Here is a 27,321-nt window from a genome sequence, read left to right as displayed (position 1 = left end):
GAACTGACTTAGTTGGTCTTTAAGGTGCTACTGGAAGGAATTTTTTTTGTTTTAACCCCATCTGGAGTTAGTTCTTTGAAACATGCATACATGAGTTCCATCATTATAGATGGCCAATACTCACACTGATATATAGTCAATACACATACTGTCTAACAAATGTAAAGCTAAGTTCTAGGGGGAAGGTATAATCGTACCCTCACTATGACATCATAGCATATCCAAGAACCAAAAAATTGAAAGTTAAGTGTCTGTAGATGAGCTCATTTAGATGAACATTAGTTTGTGTCTGCAGATTTGGGCAAATTTGCTTAAAAATTAAGTTCTAATTAAACAAATTGGACTTTCTTCAAGTAAAGTGTGTCTATTACTGGGGTATCAGAACTTAAAATACAGATGCACTCAACCTACATGTCATAAACACGCACATTATATATATGCTTGTGATCACAATGTTTAATTTCAAAAATCTATAAAATAATTACCTACATGTGTATATTTCTAAAGCTGGCTGCTGTCATAAAAACAAGAGTAATTCACTAAACCCTCACATGTAGGCGGAACCAGTTCAGATATATTGTGAAGGCATTTTTAAAGCACAAAATAGCAAGTGGAATTACATCAAAACAACTGACATTCAAGAGGATCAAGTAAAATTGCTTCAGAGTATCTAATCTTAAAGTTAAACATGCTAAATATAACCCACTTTAAAAGTAATGCACATGAGATTTATACAGCCGCTATTCCCAAGCATCACTGACATCTAGTTTCTCAAATATAATAGGTACAAAATATTATCTGCATAGTTTCTAGCATACTAGTGCTATTTTAACACTCTGAATTACAAAGGCAGAAAATTATTTTGGGGGGGGGGGGTGACAAGAGAAGAGAGACAATAGAATACGATCCTTACAATAAAGTATCTATATATACTTAAATTTCATCTTCAGTTATTGAGGGCTATTAGAATTCTCTTCAGCACTGTCGATGTTGTTCTTATCAGATTTATCACCACTCAAAGCAAGGCTGCAGCAGCTGAATGCCAGTGTGAAACATGCAGCCTTGAAATAAAGATGGCATAGGCTTCAGACAGTTGCTCAAGTGCCAATCTGCAGGATTACGCTTCCGCAAGAATTACTTGAACAGTTAAGAATGAATATTTCAAGCCTGTTCCTACCTTTCTTTGCAGAGTCCGTTCTACGTCGTGCTGGTGACACCAGCTCTTTCACAATCTGCAAGACTTGAATCATTGCTAGTTAGCAAGATCAAAGCCACCAGCTGCTCCTCTGGAATGCCAACAGGTTTCATCCCTACAGATCATTACACGTCTGCCTTCAAATAAGCTGGAGCAAGAGCGACGCAGCAGCAACTCGGTTACCTTTCCAGGGATACGCTTAGGGTGCCTGACAACTGTACAGCGAGAGGTGATGGATTTGAAGTGACTTCAGCACATGGATGCAAAAGTAACACCAGGCAGGCAACTCTCATCGCTTTCTCCATCAAGCAAGTCAGAAGTAAGCACGGCCTTTCTTCAATTAGGACTACAGAAGGTGAGCATGTTTGCGCCTGCTCAAAACATGAACTTGTGCACTTTTCAACAGCACAAAGATATTTAAAGGATTTCAGCCATGAGACAGACAACAAATCTACCGGTGAAGCTGCTGGGGGTGGGGAGAGAATAAACCAAATATCCACCTTGTTGAACTTCAAGAGCCTTAGCAGAAAATCAAGAATGTTTTCAAGCATCCCAATAAGAGTTCAGTACCCATTTCATGAGCACCTGCCTCTGACGTTCCTGAACAGAAGCAGAATTCTTACACAGCGCAGTGAAAAATCCTATGAGCATTTCAGGCAATGCTTCATCCTACCAGCAGGGGCACAGAACATACGTTCAGTCTGAAGCTTTCCTATTGCTTCTGTCAGGTAATCTTAATAATTGAATGCCAGCAATTAAACGTTCCAGAACATTACACAAAATGTATGTTCATCATCCGTAACACCTGCTTACCAATCTAACCCACAAAACTGAAAAAAGGAAAGGAATGGTCAAAGAACCTACAAAAGGAAGCCAGCTAAGCTTGTTTTTAAAGCACTTTGGAGCCACACACTTCCAAAACCTGTATAGCTTTAAATTCTGAAACAGAACTGCTATAAAGTCTATAATATTCAAAGAAGACAGTTTCATTACAATAAAAGCACCTGACATAACTTAGCACAGAAAGACTGATCTTCTTTGGCCTTTTGGCCCTTTTTTACACACACATACACTGACCTGCTCCAGTTAGAAGGCTGGATTTGGAGTGCAGCCATATCAGGCAGCTGCTACAGTTAGCACATCACATTTATACCGGTACATGTACACAAAGGTTGACAAACATTGGATGGCCAACTGAAGTTTTGTTTTTGCCACAACCCCCAAGTCACATGCAGCCTCAGAAACACTGCACAAAATCGGTTTCCTTTACAGCTCTAAGCCTGCAGCTGAGCAGGGCAATTCTGCCCAATGCAAAAATAGCACTACCCAACAGCTCATTAGCTGGAGAAGGGCAAAGGCCTGCTTTCACTCTGCACTGATCAGGCAACTGTAGCACCCATGAGTTAGAAGCACACCCACTTGGGTCAACCTGTCACCTTAGAACTCGAGACAGGAAGAGCAACCTTGATATGGTTCTGCATTTCATAGAATCATGGAGCTCTAGAGTTAGAAGGAACCATGAGGGTCATCTAGTCAAACCCCCTGCAATGCAGGAATCTTTTGCCCAACGTGGGGCTTGAACTCTCAACCCTGAGGTTAAGAGCCTCATGCTCTACCAACTGAGCTATCCCAAAACAAACCGCAGGCTTCCAAAATTCCAAAGTGCAGGTGCTGCCACACTATAACTGATAAGATAAGACTTATTACAAATGCAGACCAGGTATAGGTAGTGCCTTGGAGGGCAAGGGGGGTCATCTCACATGCCAAACAATAGACATGTTGGTGCAACAAAAGTGGGGGGGGGCAAGATGCTAACCCTTGTGTGTACATATTTCTGTCTTGGTCTGACAGAAAGAAAATAAGATTTCAACTAATCTATTCTCCTTAGAAGACAGGCTCTGCATACAAAAAGGTTGCAGACATCTCTGTTCCTTGCAGCTCCTGGTAGGGATGGAAAAAAACTACCTGAAAACCTAGGGAGCCACTGCCAGTCAGAGTAGACAGTACTGAGATAAGATGGACCACTGCGCTGACTCCATATACAGCAGCATCTTACGTTCTTATTAGCACTGTTGGGGCAGGGTGGGAGAGAGCAAGGAATCCTAAGCACTAACTAAAGCAATCTTGGAAAACTGTCAGGATGCTATTAAACATCCGGCTTGTGACAAGCATGGAGGAAGAATGAGCGAAAGAGCCAGCATGAAACAAAAGGAAAGCTACATTAGTATTCATAATAAACAAAGTAATGAATAATTTAGGCATGTTCAGACCCAATCTTTCCTGAATCACACAACAGGTTTATGGGAGGCCGTTTCTCTAGCTTGCTGGAAAAGGGCACGATCACAAAAGCAATATATAGAGAAGTATTTGCTTTCCATGAACTCTGTGTCACCACCAATATTAAGGGCCTGTGTGTGATTAAAATAAGTTAGGTTGGGGAGGAAATGTTAACCATTTAGTTAAGCAATACCCTTTCGCTCACCAACCAAAAAGGAATGGGGATGAAACACAGCACTAGCTCAAGTTATGTTTTCCTCTGTAAAAAGTTCTCTGTCGCTCATCATTTTCTTCAAAATATATTATTGTTATTTTATTACTCAGCCTTCACCCTAAGGTCCAAGGGTGGGCTACAACTTTAAATCATAATGTTAAAAATAGTTTAAAACAACTTACAGTCACATGGAATGACAAGCAGTGTTTTGCATAAAGCAGGCAGGGAGGTAATCACAGCATGCAATGAGAGGGGGAAAGGAGAGTTCAAGATAAAGATTCACTCGTGTGGCACCAAACCATGGTCAGGTGTTACATCTTATGTGAGCCTAAGTCTTCACCACTGAGTAACCACTTCCAGCTTCCACTTACTGCCGCTCTACTTTTTAAAGTCTTGGTAGAAGTTATCAGTGCAGTTGCAGATTTTACTCAAAAACCGTGAGAGCTAAAAACTTAAACCTTCCTACCAAAAACCAAAAGAGCATGCCCCCAGAACCCTAGATATATAAGAACCACTGCATTTTGTAGTGCCACCACAATCCGCAACATCACTGCATACTCCCTTGACAAAAATCACAATTACCAAAAAACAGGAAGCAGAGAGTAAGAATAAATGAGAATTTTCCAATGGAGGAATGTAAGGAGTGGAGTCCCAAGGATCAATATGGAATCAGTGTTTTTTACCTTGTTCATAGCTGGCCTGAGGTTGGGCTGAGTTGTGGGATATTCATGTTTGCTGATGACACCAGAGTGACAAGAACAAAAAAGAACTGAGAGGAGTTCTCATAGGATCTTGGGAGGAATGGGAATTACAATGACCCATGATATTCAATTAAAGTAAGTGTAAAGTAATATTTATGGGGGTATCCTGATTTCACATATATGTCAATGGGCTAGTGGGAACTGATCAGGGACAATACATTGGGGCCTTAGCTGATAGCTAGATGAAAGCATTAAGCCAGCTGTGAAAACAATGAATTTCGTATTAGGAATCATTATGACAGATTGAAAACAAAACTGCCAATATCCAAAATGACAGTCTACAAATCTATGACACAACCACACTTGGAATACAGAATTGATACTGGAGAAGATTCTGAAAGGGACAACCAAAATAAGAGGCGGGAGTCAACCCCTTAAAGGAAAGGTTAAAATAGTTTGGACTTTATAAGTTGGGGGGGGGATGTATAGGGGTCAAAAAAGAGGTATAAAAGTACACATGGTGTGGAGAAAGCTGAAGTTTTTCTACTTCAAAATACTAAAAGCCAAGGCCATCCAGGAAAGCTAAATACTGGAAGATCCAGGACACACATCAACAAGTACTTCACAAAGCACATACTTAAGGAACTATGGAAATTCACTAGCACAAGTTGCAGTGATGACCTCCAACTTGGATACATATAAAAGGGGTTTAGATATATTCATGAAGGATAAGGCTGACAGTCCAGTACTGACATTGAGGGGAGCACAAGTTGGGGAAGTGCTGTTTGCTCATGCCCTGCTTGCAGGCTTTCCACAGGCAATGGGTTGTCCACTGTGAAACAACATGAAGGACCAGATGGGTCCTTCATCTGATGCTTCTGTTCTTATTTTATGCTCTGCACACAGGTATGCAGATTTTTAATTCTGTACAAGACAGAGCCACTTCTCTTGATGGCAACAGCCATGCTGTTCACACCATTCTTATGCCAGGTTCACACCAGTATAGATCAGTTAGATAGCTGCACTGAATATGGTCTGATCAAGTTGACAATGAACATGCTTCTTTCACCTAAATAAAAGTGGAAAAATCCTGAGATTAAAAGCAAATTAAAATAACTGTCTGAAATGACACAGGATGCCAAAAAACTACCAGCATAGCTTACAATTTTAAGCACTCCTATGTTTGATATCCTGAAGCATATGAAAGGGTGACCTCAGTTCTGATTACTCAGCTGTCACCAAGATCAAAAATGTCTCCATTAACGTAATTAGAATTAGCTGTTCTTTGAAAAACAGCTTTTGTGGATTTTTGCCAGAAGGCAACACATTTACAGCACAAAGGACAGCCAAAAATCTGTTAGTCAAACCCACCACTCAATGTTTATTTCAAATGCTTATAAGCAGGGGTTGCCAGCTCCAGAGGGTTGGGGGACCCTTTGAGCAGATCTGGGGAACAAAGAAAAGGGAAGGACAATGGCTTTTCATTATGCAACACTGAACTTCACCACCTGTTTTCAATTTGGGATAAACCCAGCTTAAATGAGAATGGGCCAAACATCCCATCTCTAGCAAAACGGGTGCAATATATTAAGAAGAGCCAACCTTCTAGTCCACACCAAGAAAGGTATTCAGTTCATTAAATTGTCTCTTTACACAACTGTTTTCCTTCACAGGTATCACTTTGCATATAGGAAATTATACAAAGACACATGAGGTACTATCACTAGACTCCTGTAATGAAATCGAGTACATAAGAAGCCCCAACAATGATAACTGGTTAAACATCATGAACAAGAAAAACATTGCTATAAGTTATCCACTTGAGAGGTGTAAGAATCTTGCTTTCAATTTAACTGTAGACCTGTCATTAGCTACCATTTAGAGCAAATTGATGGGTAAGTACTGCTACGGCATCAAGCCATGAAAATATCAAAAAATCTCTCCAAACAGCAGCTGCCTTTACTCCACAATGAACAATGATGCTATTCCTCTAAAATCAAAAAAACCTCTTGTGACTTAAGACCAATTCACACAACCAAATGGGTGCATGGGGAATAAGGGTGAAAGATTGCCTGCACAGGCTCTAGAGCAAGAAAGGATATTAGAAATAGGTTTAGGTGTGCAAACTTACACACACCAACATCATACTATGTATTTTAATTTATTAGCATTGCAAATGCCACGAGCAAACAGATGGATATTGGCCTCAGTTTAAAGTTTAGATATTTACAAGTTAGAAATAGTATAGTTGGAAAAGATAAAAATGTATTGCACTCATTCTGTTCAAAACCACATGGGAGAATGCTACTGGGAAGCAGGAAGTTAGATGCTGAACCATCTGTTGCCTTCATCACTGATTCTACTACATACTTACATCAATACAGATTATGATTCTTCCGATATTACACAGCTATATTTGGCAAGTTATTCTCCCTTCCCCTGCTAGAATCCAAAGTAGTTATCAGTGAACAGGCACTTAGCACTTTCTAAACATCAGACTCCCACACAGGGGCCTACAAATTCTCACACCACGCTCACCATGGCAAGCATCCTTTTCCTCTCTGGCAAGCACCTCCAAAAGCTCACTGAGAGATGAATGAGCTGCTTCCTTCTCATGCCCTATTTCTAAAAAGGGCAGCCATGATGGAGAGAACCGCTCACCAATCTCCTCCTCCCACATTTGGAGCTCAACACTGACCTCACACTCGGCTTCAAATGCAAGCCAAGTGCTCAACCAACTATGCAGAGAATAAATACTGGCATTTTCTGCTTTGCTGCCATGTTCAGCTGATATTCCTTTGCAGAGAGACTCTTAGTGGGTGGTTCCCTAGACCCAATGGATGGGAGGTTGCCTGCTCTTGATGGGGTTACACTCCCTCTGAAGGAGGAGGTATGCAGCTTGCATGTACTTCTGCATCCATGGCTGTCACTTGAGGCTCAGGTGGCCTCAGTGATGTGGAGTGTCTTCCAACAGCTTTGGCCGATGGCCCAGCTCAGCCCCTATCTGGACAAAATAAAATAACAACAACTGCCAGAAAAACCACTCAAGGGGTTATCCAGAAAGATGCAATCCTTAGGATTTCCTCAGGTGAAAATCATGGAAACAGCAGTCACTCTCTCAAGATACGCCACAACAACTGCTTCTTGGACAAGTACCACCCAAGCTAAACCCCCTTTGACAACATGACAGCTCTTGCAACCTATGAATGGATTGCTTTCAGAAAAAGATTAAGTATGGACAAATTTAATGATATTTGGAACATATTTATTGAAACCATAGTGACTCATGAACTGACATTTACTTGATGGAAATAGTAAGTTTATCTACTTACATATATACTATGTAGTTTTGTAACCTTAATTACATTTTATTGTTACTTTTTTATTGTCATTTTCCTTTGCTTTGTTTTTTGTGTATTTCTTTTTTTTCTTATTTACTTTAATTCACTGTAAAATGTTCAATAAAATGTTCTTTTAAGAAAGAAAGAAAGAAAGAAAGAAAGAAAGAAAGAAAGAAAGAAAGAAAGAAAGAAAGGTCTACCGCCCCAAGCTAAGGTTTATCAGAGATGGCTCTCTTCATGAGAGAAGGGAGGGCTGCAGCTGGAAGTGCTCAATTTTCATTCATAAAAAGCGAAACACAAAAGGAAAGGAATATTTTTGTGGTTCTTCTATGTCAATAACTAATGTTCAAGAACTAATGCCAAGAGACAGAGTGATGTCAGGAAATTCCCACCTCTTTCATTAACTCATTAAGCAGTCTTAGCTAAGCCACTCAGTCTCAGGAGTTCACCTCTAATGTATTGGGGGGGGGAATAGTGGCCTACCTGAAAACTGTTACATAGGTTACAAAATTAGATGGGGGACCCTGCATTGCTATTCCTGCATTGCAGGGGGTGGACTAGATGACCCTTGGTGTCTGTTCCAACTCTACAATTCTATTATTCTATGATAACTGGAGGTCTACAGTTGGAGAGTGGGGAGAAATCAGGGCTGGTCATATTCAGAGCCTGCCCATGGAATTAATAGACATTACAGTCCATTAATTTCAGTGGGTATACATTAGGGATAACTTAGCTGCATAAAATCCTGAGTATGGTTTGCATGCTAACTCACACCTTCTGAAACAATGCAGGAATCAAATTGCAGCTATCCTTCAAAGTGAGCACTTCTCTGAATTTTGTAATGCAACTAAAAAATTGAGCATAGGCTAAAGTGTAAATAAAAATACATTTATTAGTCAAATAATTGCAACTGTTCTATGGGAAATGCTTGGGGGGGGAAATGTGTATATTAGAAAGGCATGCTAAAATACAAATTTTCATTTTTTTACAAAATCAGAGAACTGATGTGAAAATGTGATAAATTGAACTTAAAATTGGGGAAATATGAAACTGAGAGAATTTGACTATCCCTAGCTAAAACTAGAAAAATAAAACAAATTAAGGGCCTTATATACTGCCTTTCATACTATGCCAGAGCAGTTTACAATGTGAATAATTCATGTCAAGTGCTCTGAACACCCAGAAGTTCTATATAAAAGCTAAGCCTTATTATTAAGCAGTACAACTTACTTGTGAACAAACATGCTTTGGAATGAACAGTATATATAGTAACAAAATGCAGTACAGATGGGGGGGACCCTCTAAATTCTGTCAACACAGTAATTTCAAGGACAGCAACCAATATTAACCTCCACATGCTGACACTGAAAAGCAAAGTAGTTCTGTCAGAAGTAAATGAATCAGTGAAAATTTTGGATTCCCTCCACCTCAATCCAATTCAAAGAGACAGCGAAGAAAGCCGGTTTGCTGCTGCCCTTATACATCAAGGTTCTTCAATTTTCTCTTGAAAAACGGCATGAATGGGACACAATTACCCATTTTCACATCGCCCAGAAACATGAAGGTAACCACACAATTCCATCTGCCACAGTTTGTTAACAAGATCAAATACTTCACTGCATGGAAATGTCTGTGGTGATATTTAATCCAAGACATAATGGGACGCAGCCACTACAAGGACATCAGCCCTTATTTAACCACTGGAAGAAACAGATGATTCATTAGGAGCACAGAGCAAACAGACAGCAGTAATAAATTCTGCCTGCTAAAGTGTGCATTTTACTTTATCCAATAAAACGCCGTTCTATCACGAGACATATTGTCAAAGGCCTTTAAATACATTTTATACTAAGCTCTTAGTAGACAATGGAAGTTTCTCTTTCAACAGTAACTCAAATAAAACCATCAACTCTGCAGGCTATAATAAAAGTAAGGAAATTCAGGGTTGGTGGAGGGGACAGTGAAGAGTTACGTTTTCATCTAACCTGAATAGAACAGAAAAGGACATTGCCCCAGTGAGAGGTCAGCAGAACACACACACACCCTGAAGCATCTGATCAATAATCTGGAAAGGGGATCTCTGGAAGGACCAAGTAAGAGTAGAGCATACATATAGGCATATATCTACTTGGTGTTCATCCCCTAATGAAAGGATCTTTGCTCCAGTGGAGACTTCCCCCAGAAGAAAGGCGACAAGGTGATATTTTTCCCCCACCAAAGGCTCCACTAGCTCCAAGATGTTCCTGAAGACATTTCCCCTTCAGTTGGCTTTCCAGGCATGATGTTTATTAGCTGACTCAATTATATTCTTTCCAGCTCTACTAAAAAAGCAATGTGCTGAGTGTAAAGTGGTAGTTTTAAATTTGTGTTTTTGTTCTTTTTATCCTCTGTTGTTTCTGATTACAAGCTAGTTTGGAGAGGCAAACAGCCTAAAAAATAAAGAGCTTTCCAGAGGGGCACCAAGTGGATATAACTCATACTTGGTAAAGATAATCCATACTGGCTGAAGAAGAGATTTCCACAATTTATTGTCAGGGTGCGGTACAAGGCACATAAAGAAGGCAAGTTTTATGGCCTTTGTCATTTCCGTTTAAACTAGGGTTTCCTTACATCCGGAATTTCCCAGGCATATCCATAATACTGCAGCTGACAGCAGTGTCCGGGCAGAAATTGCGAAAATGGGAAACTCTGAACATATGGCAGCCCATGTCGGCAGTGTTGTTTTTGGCGATTTCCATTTAAAAAAGCCCAAAAACTTTCAAATTTTCCAAAAAAGCTGAACAACTTTTCTGTCTGAATTTTCACTGTTTGAAATATGGCAACCCTTCAACTCCACCCATTAGATGCATGAATTCAAGCCTGGTGCAAGTGGTGTGGTTTGGTATATGAACCCCTCTCCCCCCCCCCATTTCATCTAAAGAAAGTAAGCAAAGCACAGTCTCTTGAGAGCGATCAATTCAGGTCATGCAATGGATCAGAACAATGTCAAAAATAAATATGTCTAAAAAACCAGATTCTACAAGAAGGGTGCCAAATTCTGCAGCATGAATAGATTTTTTCAGTCTACCACACATGTGCATCCTTCACGTAATAACAGATTCCATTTAATCATTTAATTTACTGCACAGTTTTTATATTAATATTAAGACAACATAATTAGGCCCTATCTGGCCTATGACCCTCATACGTATGGGACTACCTCTCCTGGTATGCCCCACGGAGGACCTTATGGTCTGCAAATAACAACATCCTAAAGATTCCAGGCCACAGAGAGATCAGACTGGCCTCAACCAGAGCCAGGGCCTTTTCAGCCATGGCCTGGTGGAACGCTCTCTCGCAAGAGGCTAGGGCCCTGAGGGATTTGACATCTTTCCACAGGGCCTGCAAACAGAGGTGTTCCGCCAGGCCTTTGGTCAGGGTTCAGTCTGACTCATTTTCTCCTTGTATAAGAACAAGCACGAAGGAGTTTCCCAGCCCGCTCATAGGTGCTTATAATATCAGTGGAAATAGTTGGTAACCGCCTTCAATTTTAACCTGAAAATTGCCACTTGTCCAGTTTTAATTTTCATTTTAATTGGTTTGAATTACTTGTGGGGTTTATCTTAATTTACTGATCACTTGTTTTTATGCATTGTCTTACTTGTATGTTACTCGCTCTGAGCCCGGCTTTGGCCAGGGTAGGCGGAATATAAATAAATTTTATTATTATCATTATTATTATTATTATTATTATTATTATTATTATTATTTTAAATGTGTTCCTAAGTCTTGAAATTTCCAATAGCTAAATAAATCTCTGTGACACATTACAATCCTGGGATTGCAGTTCTAATGGATGTTTGCTTAGCACACTGCAGTGGAGTTCAACATACATATATAAAGGAGAGGGAAACAAACATCTCTAGCCACCACCCAAGACACTGCTAAGAAAGTCTATGAAGTCCTTGCCTATGGAGAAGGGAGTGTGATGTCGATGGACTGAACAGGGCTTCAAAGGGCCACTGAAACATCAGATTGAAAAAGGTAAAGGCAAATGACCCCTGGATGACTAACTGTATTCAACAAGCTTCTTATTGAAGCAGATTCAAATCCACCATTTAAAAAAAAGCTCTTAGTAACAAACAGTCCCGTACTACACTAGCAAGTGAAAGGCAGACGGGAGATTCAATAGTCATTCCGTATCAACATCTATCATAATAATTTACCGTATTTTTCGCTCTATAAGACGCACCAGACCACAAGACGCACCTAGTTTTTGGAGGAGGAAAACAAGAAAAAAAATATTCTGAATCCCAGAAGCCAGAACAGCAAGAGGGATCGCTGCACAGCAAAAGCAGCGATCCCTCTTGTTGTTCTGGCTTCTGGGATAGCTGCGGAGCCTGCATTCGCTCCATAAGACGCACACACATTTCCCCATACTTTTTAGGAGGGAAAAAGTGAGTCTTATAGAGCAAAAAATACAGTATATACAGTGGTACCTTGGGTTACGTTACCTTCGGGTAACGTAACTTTCGGGTTGCAAACGCGGCAAACCTGGAAGTCTATACTTTTGGGTTTTGCCATGCGCGCATGTGCAGAAGCAGCACCTTGACTTGAAGACTTTTCAGCGTATGTACAGACCCCTGGAATGAATTAAGTTTGTATCTGGAGGGTCCACTGTACCTTGACTTTGATCATATTCATATGATCTTACAAATACTATCATATTCATATGCACTTACAAAAAAATGTAAGTGTATACTTTTGGGTTTTGCCATGCGCGCATGTGCAGAAGCAGCACCTTGACTTGAAGACTTTTCAGCGTATGTACAGACCCCTGGAATGAATTAAGTTTGTATCTGGAGGGTCCACTGTACCTTGACTTTGATCATATTCATATGATCTTACAAATACTATCATATTTGTCAGGGTTTCTGGGAGAGAGGAGGAGATGACAGAGGAGACGGAGAGCGAGTGGGAGGAGGGGCAGAAGGATGAGGAAGAAGATGACGGAATTCTGAGGGAATCCACGAGTCTGAGCAGCGAGTCAGAGGATTCTCAAAAGGGGGTTACCTTAATCAAGCAAAAGGGAGGAGAAGGGAGAAGCGGAGAGGAGCCCAGTGGAAGACAGACGCAGCAAGAGGCGTCTCAGCCGGAACGGAGTAAAGGGGGTGGAGTCGTCAGCCTCTCGGAGGGAGCAGGATTAGGAGAGAACAGAGAAAGGGGGTTGGAGCAAGGTGTTCAGCCGGAAAGGGTGGAGAGCAGAACAAGGGGTGGTGTAGCGGTCGAAAGAAAGGTCAGCAGCAACGTACGCGCGCCAAGTTCAAACGTAGAGGCGCGCGGAAGTGGAGAGAGCTCAGGGGAGGAGCCCGGCCCTAAAGCCAGAAGGAGGGGGGAAGAGGCGGCAGAGGATTCAGCCTCAGGCGAGTCACGGAGAGAGGGAACCCAGGGGGGCAGGAAGACCCTGCGGAAAAGAAAGGAGAGGAAGAGGTGGTCTAGAGCCAGGCTATTAAGTTGGTGTGGAAGAGGGGAGGAGTCAGAGGGGACTTCAGCGGTCTAACGTGACAGACGTACGGCCACGATGCTGAACTGTACGAGAAGCAGAAATCTTCAATAAACTTTTCCTGTAAATAAACTGCAACGGAGTGAGGTCTCTTGTGAGCTGGGACCCGTCCTGGGTGGCCGTGACAATATTCATATGCACTTACAAAAAAATGTAAGTACGTAAAAAGAAAATTAAAAGAGCCTAAAAAGGTCAGCAGGAATAAAATTGCTACCTAAAAGGCTATAGAACACATTACTATGATTCAGGTGTGCCCACCGCTTAGTTTACAAGCTATTATCGTTTTGCATCTACTATTTGCCTTTCTGGTAGTATTTATTACTGCTGCTACAATGTTAGCTCAACCTTTTCCCACAGAGCTAATGGCACCACTAATGGGCATCTGTAGTTCAGCAACATCTGAAGGCCCGCAGATTCCTCATCCTTGTATTATAGTTTTCAAAAAGGCATTCCAACAGGATTGCCAATAGTATAGCTGGTACATGAAACTAGAATCCCAAACCACTGACGCATTGATACATAATACAGAAACCAGCGGTGTGGTTTTCGCAGAAAATTGGTAGTTTCTGCAGGGTAATTTGCATGGGGGAAATGTTCTGATGCTCTGGAGAGTGATCTAATTTAGCATGTTTGCTTTACTTGCATTTGGTAAACAAAGCTGAACGCCAAGCTTGCCTAATATCATTATTTGCAGTTGGCATCCATTCATTGTCACTAATGACTTTTTGCAACAAACGTCTCTGCAGAAAAAGAAAGTACTGTACTGGAAAATTTTCTAGATTTTCTGCCCCATGTCGCCAATTGAAACATTTGCAAATGATAATTTTAGAACTCTGGCCAAAACAGACTATGCACAGGCTCTATTGTTTAAATTTTTTATCTTTTCTCAGAGAAAGTCCACAGCTGGTACCTGAATCCTTTTGAAATTGCTTGAAACATGGTACCAATTCCCTCCAGAACATTCACCTGCTCTTCTAAATCAATGTTGTTGTCCCCAATCAGAAAGGACATAAACACAGAAAAGTCACAGAAAAGGTTCAACTGAAAATCAATTACCAGAGCTAAAAATAGCTACAAGACATTTCACATAGTGTTCTAATACAAGAACCAAGAGATAAGCATTTGAAATTTGAAGATAACTGTGGGTCCATTAATTATTCATCTCAGGAGGAGGGCATGTTCTGCCTGTTCTGCACAACCCATGTATTTACACACACAACGTGGCTATTCATTCCCTGGCTGTTATTATTATTTTTAAATGTGATTGACAGTATCAATGTGATTGACAGTATCTAAACACAAAATGCACAACATAGTAACGAAAACAACACAACACAGACTTCACCAGGACCATCAGAATGCAAATCTCTGCATCATTGTTACAACTTCTGGGGATCATAATGGAGGTATGGTAACTCAGAATCTCATGGGCCCAATCTATGTGGCAAGTGCTCGCTAAACATTATGAAGTGGGAGTAGGAATACACCAGATCAAACTAGTTGTTCATCCAGCCCACTACAGTGGTACCTCGGGTTACATACGCTTCAGGTTACAGACTCAGCTAACCCAGAAATAGTACCTCGAGTTAAGAACTTTGCTTCAGGATGAGAACAGAAATCGTGCAGCAGCGGCGCAGCGGCAGCAGGAGGCCCCATTAGCTAAAGTGGTGCTTCAGTTTCAGGTTAAGAACAGTTTCAGGTTAAGAACATTCCTCCAGAACGAATTAAGTTCTTAACCCGAGGTACCACTGTACTGTCTAGGGGACTAAATAAATGTTTTAAAAGTCATTAACATCAGCAGTAACTGCTTTTCTTATGTAGTTATGATCGGTGCCACACGTGAAACAAATGTACACCCTAGATTACACTTACATCTTGCCTTTCTTCTGTAGAGCTCAAGGTGAATACGCAGGTTTCCCAGCTGGTCTCCCATCCAGAGTCAACTTGTTCAGTTTTAGGAAGGTGGATGCAACAAGTATCTTATCCATGGACCCCAGAATCCACAGCAACAAGCTGGGTTTTTAAGGCAGACAAGTCAAATTAAATAACATTCCTTGGAAGCAGCAGGTCGGAAAATCACGACTACCAAGAAACCAATTCTGGTGTTATTAATACAATTATTTGCTACAATAGGTGTAATTATAGTGAGTTTCACTTAACCAGCAACATGGCATAAAAGGGGAGAAATTACTGCTATATAATTCAGATCCAAACCCCACAGTAGCGTAATACTTCTAACTAAATTCTTATAAAGTAATGAGCTCAATACTTTGTGACATTTTAGTTGGTCCTAATAAAGGCATTACCCTACTGAGGCTGTTGAATTTTCTAATAAACCAATATAGCTACCTATGATTTTTATTTTATTTTTGTTAATTTAATTCAATTTTCTTCTTATTTCTGCCCATAGGAAACACTTCCTATATTTACTGGGTCAAGCAATGAGCTCGAGGCTGCCCCATGGACTAAAATGGAGAGATAAGTCAGAACTTTTCAGTTATAGACTTCCTTTTTTTTCTTTTGGAGGCAGTACAAATATTCTGACTGAACTGTAATTAGGAGGTTTGACATTTGGAGAGTATAATGATCCAAAGGCACCATTATTGCTACGCTTGTATAGGCTCCATTTTTTAAAGACCAGTTCCCATGTTCTTGCAGATCAGCTTTTGTACTTTTTCTTTACAAAAATATTTAGGGAGAAAAACCCTTATGCATCACCATTCTGCAGACTAACACTCAAGGCAGCTTAATAATAAATCACAGAATACAAAGCAGCAACAGAATACACATCAGTAACGGAACTTCTGAAAAGCCAGCTCCACAGGCCAAACCAAAGAGCACAATACCAAACCATAAATAAACTAACCTACAAAAACCCAGGGACTGAGGAATCTTAGCAATAGAGGTGGTGACAGGTAGATCTCCCTCTGGAGGAATTTCCACAGTTAGGGATTGGGCCTCAGAATAGGCCACCCAGAGAACTTCCTTGGGAATAGGCAGACTTCCAGGTACATGACTCCCTAGGCGCTTGAGGGTTTTGAAAATTAATGCAGGAACCAAACAGGGACAGATTAGTTTTCTAGGAGGGGCTGGAGAGAAAGTAAGTTTTGGAAGCATAAAGAGCTGTTAGTAAGCAGCAACTACATTATGTGGTAGTGTTGAACCCGATACTTCTGTGTTGAGTCAAGGCTTTGTGAAGCTTGACTGAACCACTCATATGACAGCAGAAGGTAAAAAATCAAGCTATACCACAGAGGCCTCAGCCCTAATAAGACTTGAGCCTTGATATACTGACATGTAGATAGGTCTTCCTATTAGCAATATCATCTGTCATTCAGAACTTTGAGGCCTGGGGAGAGTCAAGTTTACACCACCAGTAGAGGCTGCCAGCAGCAAAGATTACAGGTAAAGGGAGAGAATGCAGCCCAGAGAGAAAGCCAAAGAACCAAACAATCCTACCTATGGCTGAATAGCATAGGAGGATGCAGTGAGAGGAGCCAGGCAAGGCAACAGCTTTAGCTTCACTCAGCAAACCACTTGCCTAGGCTTCCAGAGCCAGAGAGCGACACAGCAAATGAGCAGCAGCACATGTAGGAGCACCAATATTTTCCATACACTGAGGAAGGAGACTGTCCCCAAAACATTACCAAGCACAGATATGTAGTCATGTCTGTTTGGTATCATCACAGCTACTGACTGTATAAATTCACCATTAGGCCCACATTCACATCAAGCCACAGCTATTCTACAAGAGGCAGTGTTGGCAGACCAACAGGATGAAACTAACATGGTAGAATCTCTGCTGCCTCCCCTACCTCCATCACTAAATGCCTCAGTAAAAACATTGTGGTAATCATCCTTAACTATGGTTAAGAGAGACATTTAACTACCTAAACTATAGTTAAGAATTTGCTGCAGATTCTTTTGCAGTTAAGAATTTGCTGCAAATTTGGGATGTGAAACAATGGTTTGAAATGAGTTTGCAAGCCATGGCTTCCATTGACTGTGGCTAGTTGTCCCACCTCTACCAAGCCAGCCGTTCTGGGCAATTTCAGCAACTCTCCAACCTCCCTGCTTGCAAGGCAAAATAGCAGGTCTCACTGGTATCTCTAAATACATGTCCTCCAAGGGAAGGGTTTAGCTTAGTCATAGATTCAAGGTACCGTATGTTGGATCCAGATGTGGCTGGTATCCACTGAAACTGGTGGGTGAAGCCAAAGCCAGCTACAAGCAGAGGCAAATGATTCTAATTTTGCCCCTTTCTTCCTCCCTGCTGCTTTCCCCAAGGGCAACACTGAGACTAAAAAAAGAAGACGAGGAAGCTGAAAAACAGAATCACTCCTAGACTGGTAGTAAGTAGGAACGCAGACAGGTAGGAGCTGGCTGAGAGTAGACTGGGGTTGGCGTAGCAGTGGCCTATTAACACTAATGGACCAGCCTGGTTGGAACTAGCAAAAAAACAAAAACAAATCAAGGCTAGTGTTAAGCACGGTTTAGCATTATGTCTGTATGATCAACACAACTAGGAGCTACAATGTGCAAACCAGGCCTAAGAAGTGGGAGAGAGTATTCTACATTCAAGCTCTCAGTGCTGGCAGGTGATAGATAGCACTAGTTCTTGCAACATTTATCTCCCCTATTTTTGTATTGCTATCTTACAAAAGACATTCATGAACAATGTCACGGCCAGCATTGGAAACAGTTTTGCTGCTGCATTATTCATCTTCTGTCTAACAGTTTGCTGTTAACACTTTCATTTACAGTCCAAAAAGTTATTAAAATTTCCAAGTGCTATATAATTAGTCCGCAAAGCAGACTGCCAGACAATTTGTTGTAGGTTGTGTTTCTGTGTCTGCAAAAACAGTGATAACAATGTATTAGTGGTTGACCTTTCCATGAAGGAGCTATGCCTACAAAGTCCCTACGCAATCTTAAGAGTATTGTTTTAAACAAAAAGGTCACAGAGCACTTTGGGTTGATGAGGGTGAAATTCTTCAACAGAATGCAAACCAAGCTTGGGGTATTTTTGCTTTCGATCCCCAAGATTAGCAGTGCCTCTTATTCCCTATTTTCCTTTGAGTTCTTTCTGCGGTTTGTACCAAAGATGATCTCTGTTTGGCTACTATTTGTCTTATTGTTACAAGCAGCAAATAAGCCATGATTGTCATAATTCCATTTGCATGTTGCATATTATTTTCCTTCTCACAGGGCAGCCATGCTTCAGACTCTTAAAAACAGCAAGCTAGATAGAGGCTCCCTTCCAACATCTACCAACCCAGGCTGGACACAGAAGTAACCTGCTTCTTCTCAACTGAAAATCATCCATCCATCTTCAAAAACTTAATTCACAGCAAAGTGTAATGCACTTCTTCTGTACTGGTATGCCAGTTAGAGAACATATGCACTACCCCTGCAGACTCCAAGCATCATTCACTTGTAGGCTACTACATTCTAGACAACAAGAGATGGTATATGGCTGCCAGCTAGAACAGAAGACCAGATGGAAAGAAAACCCTACCTAACAATAGACTGCTTATTTCTTGTTAAGTAGATGTCATATCAATGCACCAGAAACAGTAAGGTTTTCTCCAATATTCCTTTCAGCAGCTTGGAAGCCACTCTGGCATGGATGAGGAACCTGCAGCCATCCAGATATTGCTGAATTATAACTTCCAGCATCCTTGATCACTGTTCATGCTACCGGGGTTGATGGGAGTACACACACATACACACACACACACACACACACACAAACAAAGTATAGCATGTTCCCTTCTTGTGCTACTTGTTAGGTCATGTTAGATGACTTCACACAGCAGCTCATTCCCATGAACCATCATCCCTACAAAGAACTTTCTGGTGAAGGAAGAAGTTACAGCACAAACTCCTCTCACCTGACTGCAGATTTCTGATTATTAACAAACCAAGAAAAGCAGCCACACTACAGCAACTCCTACGCCATTAGAGATACATTGCGTGTGTTGAAAAAGACCAGATGACTAGAAAGGTTTGCAAAACCATAGTAATTGACCCGGTTAATAGACCATTAATGTGTATGCTTGAGATACGTACAACAGTGAAGTGAAATGACCCGTGAAACACATGGCCCAACAATATCCTTATCACATATAAGTTACTCTGGCCTACCAAAACGTTTCTTAACTTTCATGAGACACCGCTTCAAAAGAAAGCAACATTCATTTACAAAACTGGAAAAGTGTATCAGCCCAGATGCAGGCAACATACTCAGTACTCAACGATGCACTGGAAATTGTTGCCATCCCATACATTTACTGAGCCGGCTCAGCTGACATTAATCCCAATGGGGGTTGGGGCACAACCCACCCAGAGAGTCTTCTGCACAATTCAAACAACCAAAAACAGGGGGTAGTCAAAAACAGCCAAGCTTCACTTACTGATTGCTGTGACAGAGGCACTTACATTCACTATAGTAGAGGTAGAAATTTGCTCTTAAAAGCTAAAGACTTAAAATGCGGTTTGAAATTCTGGGCTCTGGAGAACATTTACTTACTCATGACTGGTAGCCTCTTTGCATATGGTCCCAAACAGGTCTTAAACTAAGGTATCTTGTCCAAGAAGATCTCTCAGAGGTATACATGTCCTAGCGAAAAGGAGGGAAAACAAGGAAGGTATTATTAGTGACAGAATATATTCATGCTATTACATTTACTACTTTTATCAGCAAATCTAACTCTTGCAGTAGATTCTCAAGACCTATGGGGGCAGGAAGGAGCTAGTTCTCAAGTTATTATCGCTCCCAAAGGAATGAAATATATTCATCCATCTTTATACTCAACATATTTTTAGAACTGCTTTATTGACAGGGAGTAAAAACACGCTAACAGTAAGTCTAAGCACAATAATCTTAGCAAATAAATCTTTAGCATTCCCACACCCACTCCCTGACCATATCACCAGAGGAAGGCCTTCCCCTTACCCTGCGGGACTTGACATCTTTCCACAAGGCCGCAAGACAGAGCTGTTCCACCAGGCCTTTGGCCAAGGAACAGTCTGACCCCCTCCTTTGGTGATCCTCGTAGAACTCTGGCCCAGTGGTTGCCATTTGATTTTGAATTGATTTTGGAATATTGATTTTAGAATGCTGTGTTACGTTTATTGCTGTTAGCTGCTTTGAGCCTGGCTCCGGCTGGGGAGGGTGGGATATAAATAAAATATTATATTATTATGACTCTTCCCTAGTTTTCATTTTAATTTACGTTGATAAACTAAAGAGACAATGCAATATTCTATTCCAAATGCTCACCAAGAAGCAAATAAAGCTAGGAACAACATAACTATATTTGTAAGATGTACACGCACAAGCTGAAACAAGAGGCAACAGGTTTTCCTGATGACCATTCTATTTAATAACAGCAAAAGCAAAAATACCATGGCTGGGCTGACGACTGTTATCATTTCCCAACACCACCCCTAAAACCCACTGAGGAGGAGAAGAAGAGAGCTGGGAGGGTGAGACTTTCTGTAATCCAGCAGAGAAGCTCCCTCTGCTGTAACTGCCACCTGATACCAGGTTTTCCTAGCTGCTCATTCTGGGAGAGAAGATGGAACAAGATACAAAACTTAGCCATCTCTAAAAGAGCCTTCAGAGAGAGAGAGAGAGGGAGGGAGAGGGAGGGGAATAATCATGATTTACTGATGTTTTGTGTAAATCACTTTATGGTGTGGTCACCTTAAAAATGGCACGAAAGGGTCCAAAATAATGACACAAACCATTTATTTACAGGACCATACGTTATGCCGTCCTGTGGCTAAGCAACTAGCTCACAATCCTTTTCTCACAGGATTAGTCCCTGCTTGAAGTAAGCCACAGATCTCTCTCATCAGAAGTCGCATCCTCTTTTATGCTTCAGGAAGAAAACCAGCTCTTACTCCATATTCTAACCAGTAAGTGCAAAGAATGATTGACAATGACACGCACTTCTTATAAGTTTTGTTTTATTAAAATTAGTTATGAGATGTCTACCTGTACTGAGGCTGTTGCTGTATTGTAGTGACTTGCAACTCTCCTTTGCCATTTACCCTCCCCCACAAACAAGACCAGCTACAGGCCTGCACCCACATTCACCCAAAGGAGGTTAGCCTATAATGTCTCTCTCTTTTTTAACAAACTCCAAGTAAATGTTTATGTGGCACAACCATCAAAAGAAATATGCAGAGCTTCTTGAGACTTTAACATCTAAGTAAGGTATGCTCATTCTCCAGTCATCTGTTAACAATCCAATCTTTGTTAATAATCCATAGTCAGACATGTGCCTTCATGTTCACCAATTAAACCCCGGAAGAGTTCCCAGCTGCAATTGTATTTGTCTCTCTCAGTCAGAGAGATCATCACTGACCGCAGTGTTTACTTCCAGGCTAGGCAGTGTGCCTTGTGCTTATGACTTGCCATGAGAAAGATGAAGGCAAAGCTTAAACGAGGTACATGATTACCACTGATTAAAAAATAATGCCTATACTAGACCTAAGTCAGATTTTTCTCCTTACATCCTTCCTCATTTTTTATCACAGCTACACTAGGCCTGGGGCTTTGCCTAGGATGTAAGACGATGGTCAAGTTGAAAAGCACAGTTGCTGTTGATTTCACTGCTAAAGAAGAGAGGGGGGAGTTGTGCTACTGCAGTGCTAATGGCAAGTCCTGGAAAATCATTGACAAACTCTTCCTACAATGGAGAAATTAACTGAAATGGTTCTGCCTCCCTGCCCCCACACCGTTTTCTGTCAACAAGTATGTCTTATACCAGGGGTCAGCAAACTACAGCCTGGGGCCCAGATGCGGACCACCGGGCTCGTAAATCCAGCCCATGGACCCTGATGCCCACTCTGTCAGTCCACGCGCTAAACCAGTGTGGTGCGGAGGCCTCGCCACACGGGGACTGACTTCCGCAACACTGGCACAGCTTCGGATTGGCTGCAGGAAGCTCCTGCAGCCAATCCAAAGCTATGGGAACCTCAGGGTGGGTGGCAACACTGGCACGGCTTTGGACTGGCTGCAGGTAGCTCTGGGCAGCCACGTATGACCAAAAGCTGAGCGGGAGGAAGCGGCGGCGGCAAGGAGGCTGCCTCTGCTGCCTAGGCCAGAGGCTTGGGCTCTGCGCCCCATGGACACCTGGCCGAGGCAGAGGACAAAAATGACACTGTCGAAGACGAGGTGGTGTTGGCTTGAGTGGCAGCAGGGGGTCCTTTCGGGAGGGGGGTCCGGCCCCCCACAAGGTCTGAGGAACAGTGGACTGGCCCCCTCCTGAAATAGTTTGCTGACCCCTGTCCTATACACTATCCCTCATAGTTCCAACACAGAGAAAGGAGAAGCAGCCAGCTCAAAATCAACCCATGGCCATTGCAGGGTGAGCAGCCCCAAGTCACTTTACTCCCCACATGTATACACACATATTGTCACACACACAAAAGAAAATAACTCTTCCTTACTCATAGTATGAGTGCCATCTTAAATGGCAACTCAGTAGTACAGTAAGCCCACAACGTTTGCACATTTAACTTGTGTGCATTCAGCTTTAAGTGCACGGCAAAAAAATAAAATATAAAGGGGGTGGGGTTCTGTGAAAAATGACTTTGGCTATCCCACCCGGCACTGAACCCAATGTGTTTTGGCTATATGCAATTTTGGCTTTAGGTGCTACTCCCAAAACGTAAAACCCTGCATAAATTGTGGGTTTATTGTATGCCCAGTATTTCCATTTTTGAATTGCTGCTGTAAGAAATATTCAGTAACTTGGTATTTTTTAAAAAACTGAGCACAGTACCGCCATCTGTGCAAATCTAGTGAGCTAATTCCATGCAGTGCCTCTCTTCCCTGATTCCTTAAAGCTTAGGCAGGATAAGATGAGAGAGAAAGTAATTATCCAACTTCCTTAAAATGTGACTGAACATAACATTTGCAGATCCAGTTGCAGATCCAGAGTAAATCCAAGAAAGAAAGCTGGAAAGCCTTCGGATTTTTCTACAAAGGCAGCTTGCTGGTTAATCAGTTGCAAAACCTATCAAAGGAACTGCTACTGTCATAGGAGAAATTCAAGCAAAAACCGAAACAAGGGAAGCCAAACAATGAATGCAAGAAAAGGAAGGAGAAAGGGGTTCTCAAAATGCCCCCCCTCAGTCTGTTGCTCATGCCAATTGCATTTGAAGGCAATAATAATTTGTAACAACTTAAAAGCTTCCCCTCCACTCCCCTGTTATTTGCACTTTCTGTAAAAGTGTATTTGTAACTGCCCATATATAAGTGGGCTCACAGTAAGACTTTGTCATGACGATTAGTTTGATTTATACTAGCGACAGCTTTCTGTTTTATAGATCAGAGTTTAAAGATAGAAAAGGACGGCTTAACTGATTGTTCTTCATTTGTTAAGTCGTTTTAAAAGGTTTTAAAGAGCTGTTAGTATATTTGTATCTTTTTGTAAGTGTTTTAGATTGCCTTTGATGAAGGAAAACTTTTTAAGAAACCAACTTTTCGGAGCACTTTCAGTACACTTCCCTCTTTTGTTTTCTTGCTTAGGAAAGAGAGCACCAACACTATGGTATTCTCACACCCTGAAAAAAATATTTCTCTCTCCTTCCAGTAGCACACCATATTTTATCAAAATAGGGTAGAATATTTCCCCACTGTTTTGTTCACAAGAAAAGCATGCCCAAGCTGCAATATAAAAATTCTGCCATCGGTTTTTCAGAGGTGGCCCCACTGCTGAAGCTAGGGAGAAAAAGATGGAACCAGTTAACTCGTAGAATTGTAGTTGGAAGGAACCCACAAAAGCTCCTTTCTTGTAACATTAATGCATTGGTTCAGGTCCTACCCAAACTGTAGGTGAAAAATTTGTTCAGCTTTTTAAGCAGCTTGCATTCCCTCACAACCCACCAAAATGGCTACAAGGAAAAGTGAAAGGGAATTTAATTCTCTAGAACCGAAGATTGTAGAAGAATATTTCAGACACCAAACCTTTTAAACAGGACACGAAAAGTCTTTCTTTGTAGTGGTGATTATGGATAATAATCATGAAAATAAGAATGCGGCCCCTCCCACTGCAGGGGAATATAAAGGAGTGTGGCCCCTGTTCCCAGGTAACTGGGACAGGCACCCACAATACTGATATTTTACCAGCTCCTAAAAATGTTTGTTTCACCGAGCATTTTTAGAGAATTAATTTGATTGATTGTTGGTCATCTGTTCTGCATTTCACATTTTGGTTGTTTTATTGTACACTGCCATATTTTAAAAGAGTTGGCAATATAGTATATTATTTATGATTTCATTTATATGCTTTTAAAAAACAACAACCTGAGCCTCCCAGAATAGGGTAGTCATGAGGGATCTGTGGGGACAGCAGGAAGCTGGTGTCATCTGGGGTGAGGTGGTAAAGCAAAAGAGGATTTCTCTGGAGCTCAGCCGGGTGCCTAGAAGCAGAGCCCAAGGATGAGACTGAAAAAATGCCTTGCCCTATTCTGAGGCCCAAGTGATGTTCCAAAGTCAAGAGCACGGTGCTCCCCCTAACAGGTACTCCCACAACATCACTGTATTTTATATACCACCCATAAATACATGTATTTTGCATGCAACACCTATACTCTCTCTCTTAACGGTGAAGTAGCAATCACTAGATGGTGCCCAGCTTATTACAGAAATTGACTATGCATGAATGGGCCAGTTTATGCAGCAGAATATACATAGCACTCTTGAATCACTGTCTGGAGAATACAAATCATAATTTGTCATTTTTCGGCTAGGGCTATCACATCTGGTGTACATGAAACAAAAGATTTCATGTGGAAGTTGAAAGAAATCATGAAAACTATCAACTCTGTCAATTCCCTAAGCGAAACAACTCCTCACTAAGCTCCTGCAACTCAACACACTGTCTAATCAAAGATAAAATGTTTTAAATGATGAACTTGATTATAGTGGTGATCTTTTGACTCAACTATGTTATCCTCTGAAGGCAACTTTCACTTCTCTGAACTATTTACTATGGCTAATTACAATTATTACATAATTGGCTCACAGAAGCAACACTGTTACTTAGGCGCTTCCTAAGGGATGCTTCTCACAACAGCATACATGCACCTGCAGCTAACATGTAACATGCAAGTTACACACCGCACATCATTTTTTTACCTCATGCAACACCTGAGCCAGCCCTACCATTAGGAAGACTGAGGTGTCTGCCTCTAGCAGCTGGTTTTGGGTGCCATGAAAAGGAAGGAATTGTTAGTTACTGAATTTAGCATTTTCTGACTTAGGAGCCAAAACAACTGGGCCAACCTTGGGTACTGTGAACATGGACTTGAGGAGAGAAGCACCATTTGCTGTTCTACCTCAGGCAGCAAAATGTTTTGTCCCTGTGCATAACCTGCAAATGTGCATTGGGCAAACATGTTCAACTGTGGTTCCTGGGAGCAGGTTTCCATGGTACACTCATAATTATCCCACATGCTAGGGCAGCGGTTTTCAAACTTGGCTCTAGGGAAATCTGTCAGGAGTTCCTCAGTAAAAAGATCAATAATAACAGACAAGCTTCTCTGAAGATTGTTTGTCTCCTTATGACTGGTTTTTTCCTGCAATATGGTAAGATCACAGAGGCATGGAGTTAGGAGGCATTTCAAAGGGCAGCTAGTCCAACCCTTTGCCAACGAAGAAGGGCATCCCACCTTCTAAGTCCCTCTGTCAAACAGCTTTAACCACCAGCAAGGTCTATCTACCTAATTTTCAGTCTAAATCTTTTGACTTGTCATTTGAACCCAATGATTTATACCCAGCCCTCTGGAGAAACAGAAAACACATTTGCTCTATTACCTATATGCAATAGCCCTTCAGATATTTAAAGCTACTTTATCATATCACTTCAGTGATGAACAACATGTCTGGTGAGTGCCCAGCATAAAGTGAGTGTTCTTACATTCAGAGCTTTCCTGCAGGACAAAGAGGAGGTTGGAGGGGGAAAGTCATTGTATGAGGAAGTAGAATCTATGCCAGTGTTTCCCAACCGGTGTTCCGCGGCACACTTGTGTGCCGCGAGGTGTTGCCTGGTGTGCCGCGAGGTGTTGCCTGGAGGGAGGCGGGCGAGTCCAAAAAAGGTTGGGAAACACTGCTCTAACACACGCCAGCCGGGGTCTGCCTCCGCGTTGCATCAGCTTCCTCGCTCTCGGCGCTCTGCTTGCCAGCCTGGTGGCCTCTGCCCCGCCCCGAGACTGGAAGGGAGGGGCGGGGCTTCCACTGCGGCTGCGTCTCTGGCTCTTTCGACTCATTCCTCCTCCGAGTGGGCTTGAAAGAGCGGCCGATGGATGAATCGGCCGGCGACCCTGAAGCCTTGTGCAAAGTAGAGGAGGCAGAGAAGCGACGGCAGGGAGCTTAGGCGCCGCATCCGGCTCATTGCGGGAAGTCAAGATGGCGGCGGGTAAGTGTGGGAAGCAGCTTTTTCCCTCCGCCGCCCCCCTCTCACCGGGAATAAAGGGGGCCCCGCTGGGGGGTGACGTTGTAGAACGCAGAGTTCTTATTTTGGAAAGGTTTGAGGGGTCGGACTAAGCAGGTTGGGGGCTGGTCTGGGCTTCCGCTCCCTCCCCTCCCCACGGAGTGTACCTGCGGTGCAAGGAGGCGCTCTGAGCCACTGCTCTGGGAAAGGAAGGAGGGCGAGGCGGCCTGGCCAAGTGCAGGGGAGACCCATAGTGGGGAGCAGGGGGAGGAGGAGGCACCGAGGAATGGAGGCGGGGGAGACTCCCTCGCTTTGCAGAAACTGCAAAAAACGAGGCAGGAATTGGGTTTGTTTTTGTAGCTCAGGACGTGCTTTGCTTCTGGTGTGCCTAAGGTGGCCGCCCCAATTATCCCCTAGCCCGTCTTTCCAGGTGCTGCCCCCCTCCACAAAGGGCCATAGAACTGTAGAGTTGGCAGGGGTCCCAAGGGTCATCTAGTCTTAAGTTTCTCTTTCAAAAAGGAAACATGGGTTAAAGCGGCGACGCCGCCCCCCACTCACTTTCCTGCTCTGGCTTCCCTAACAGTTTTCCGAGTTGCG

The 27,321-nt window shown here is 42.1% G+C and overlaps 1 protein-coding gene across 6 annotated transcripts in view; it reads right to left on the bottom strand.

The window, feature by feature from the left end:
- Positions 1 to 27,321, bottom strand: part of USP6NL (USP6 N-terminal like) — a 146,741-nt gene that overhangs the window by 113,691 nt on the left and 5,729 nt on the right. For 5 of the 6 annotated variants that reach the window (XM_081926911.1, XM_081926908.1, XM_081926910.1 and 2 more), the window contains exon 2: positions 19,803 to 19,892. In XM_081926911.1, the coding sequence (XP_081783037.1) occupies positions 19,803 to 19,806 (4 nt within the window). In that variant the 5' untranslated portion in view covers positions 19,807 to 19,892. Of the gene's footprint in view, positions 1 to 1,177; positions 1,266 to 19,802; positions 19,893 to 27,321 lie in introns of those variants that run through there. The other variant, XM_081926905.1, reaches the window with a different exon arrangement.

This window comes from Podarcis melisellensis (genome assembly GCF_964234715.1).
Source record: "Podarcis melisellensis genome assembly, chromosome: 10".
Classification (NCBI taxonomy): domain Eukaryota; kingdom Metazoa; phylum Chordata; class Lepidosauria; order Squamata; family Lacertidae; genus Podarcis; species Podarcis melisellensis.
This window is presented reverse-complemented; position numbering and strand designations above follow the sequence as displayed.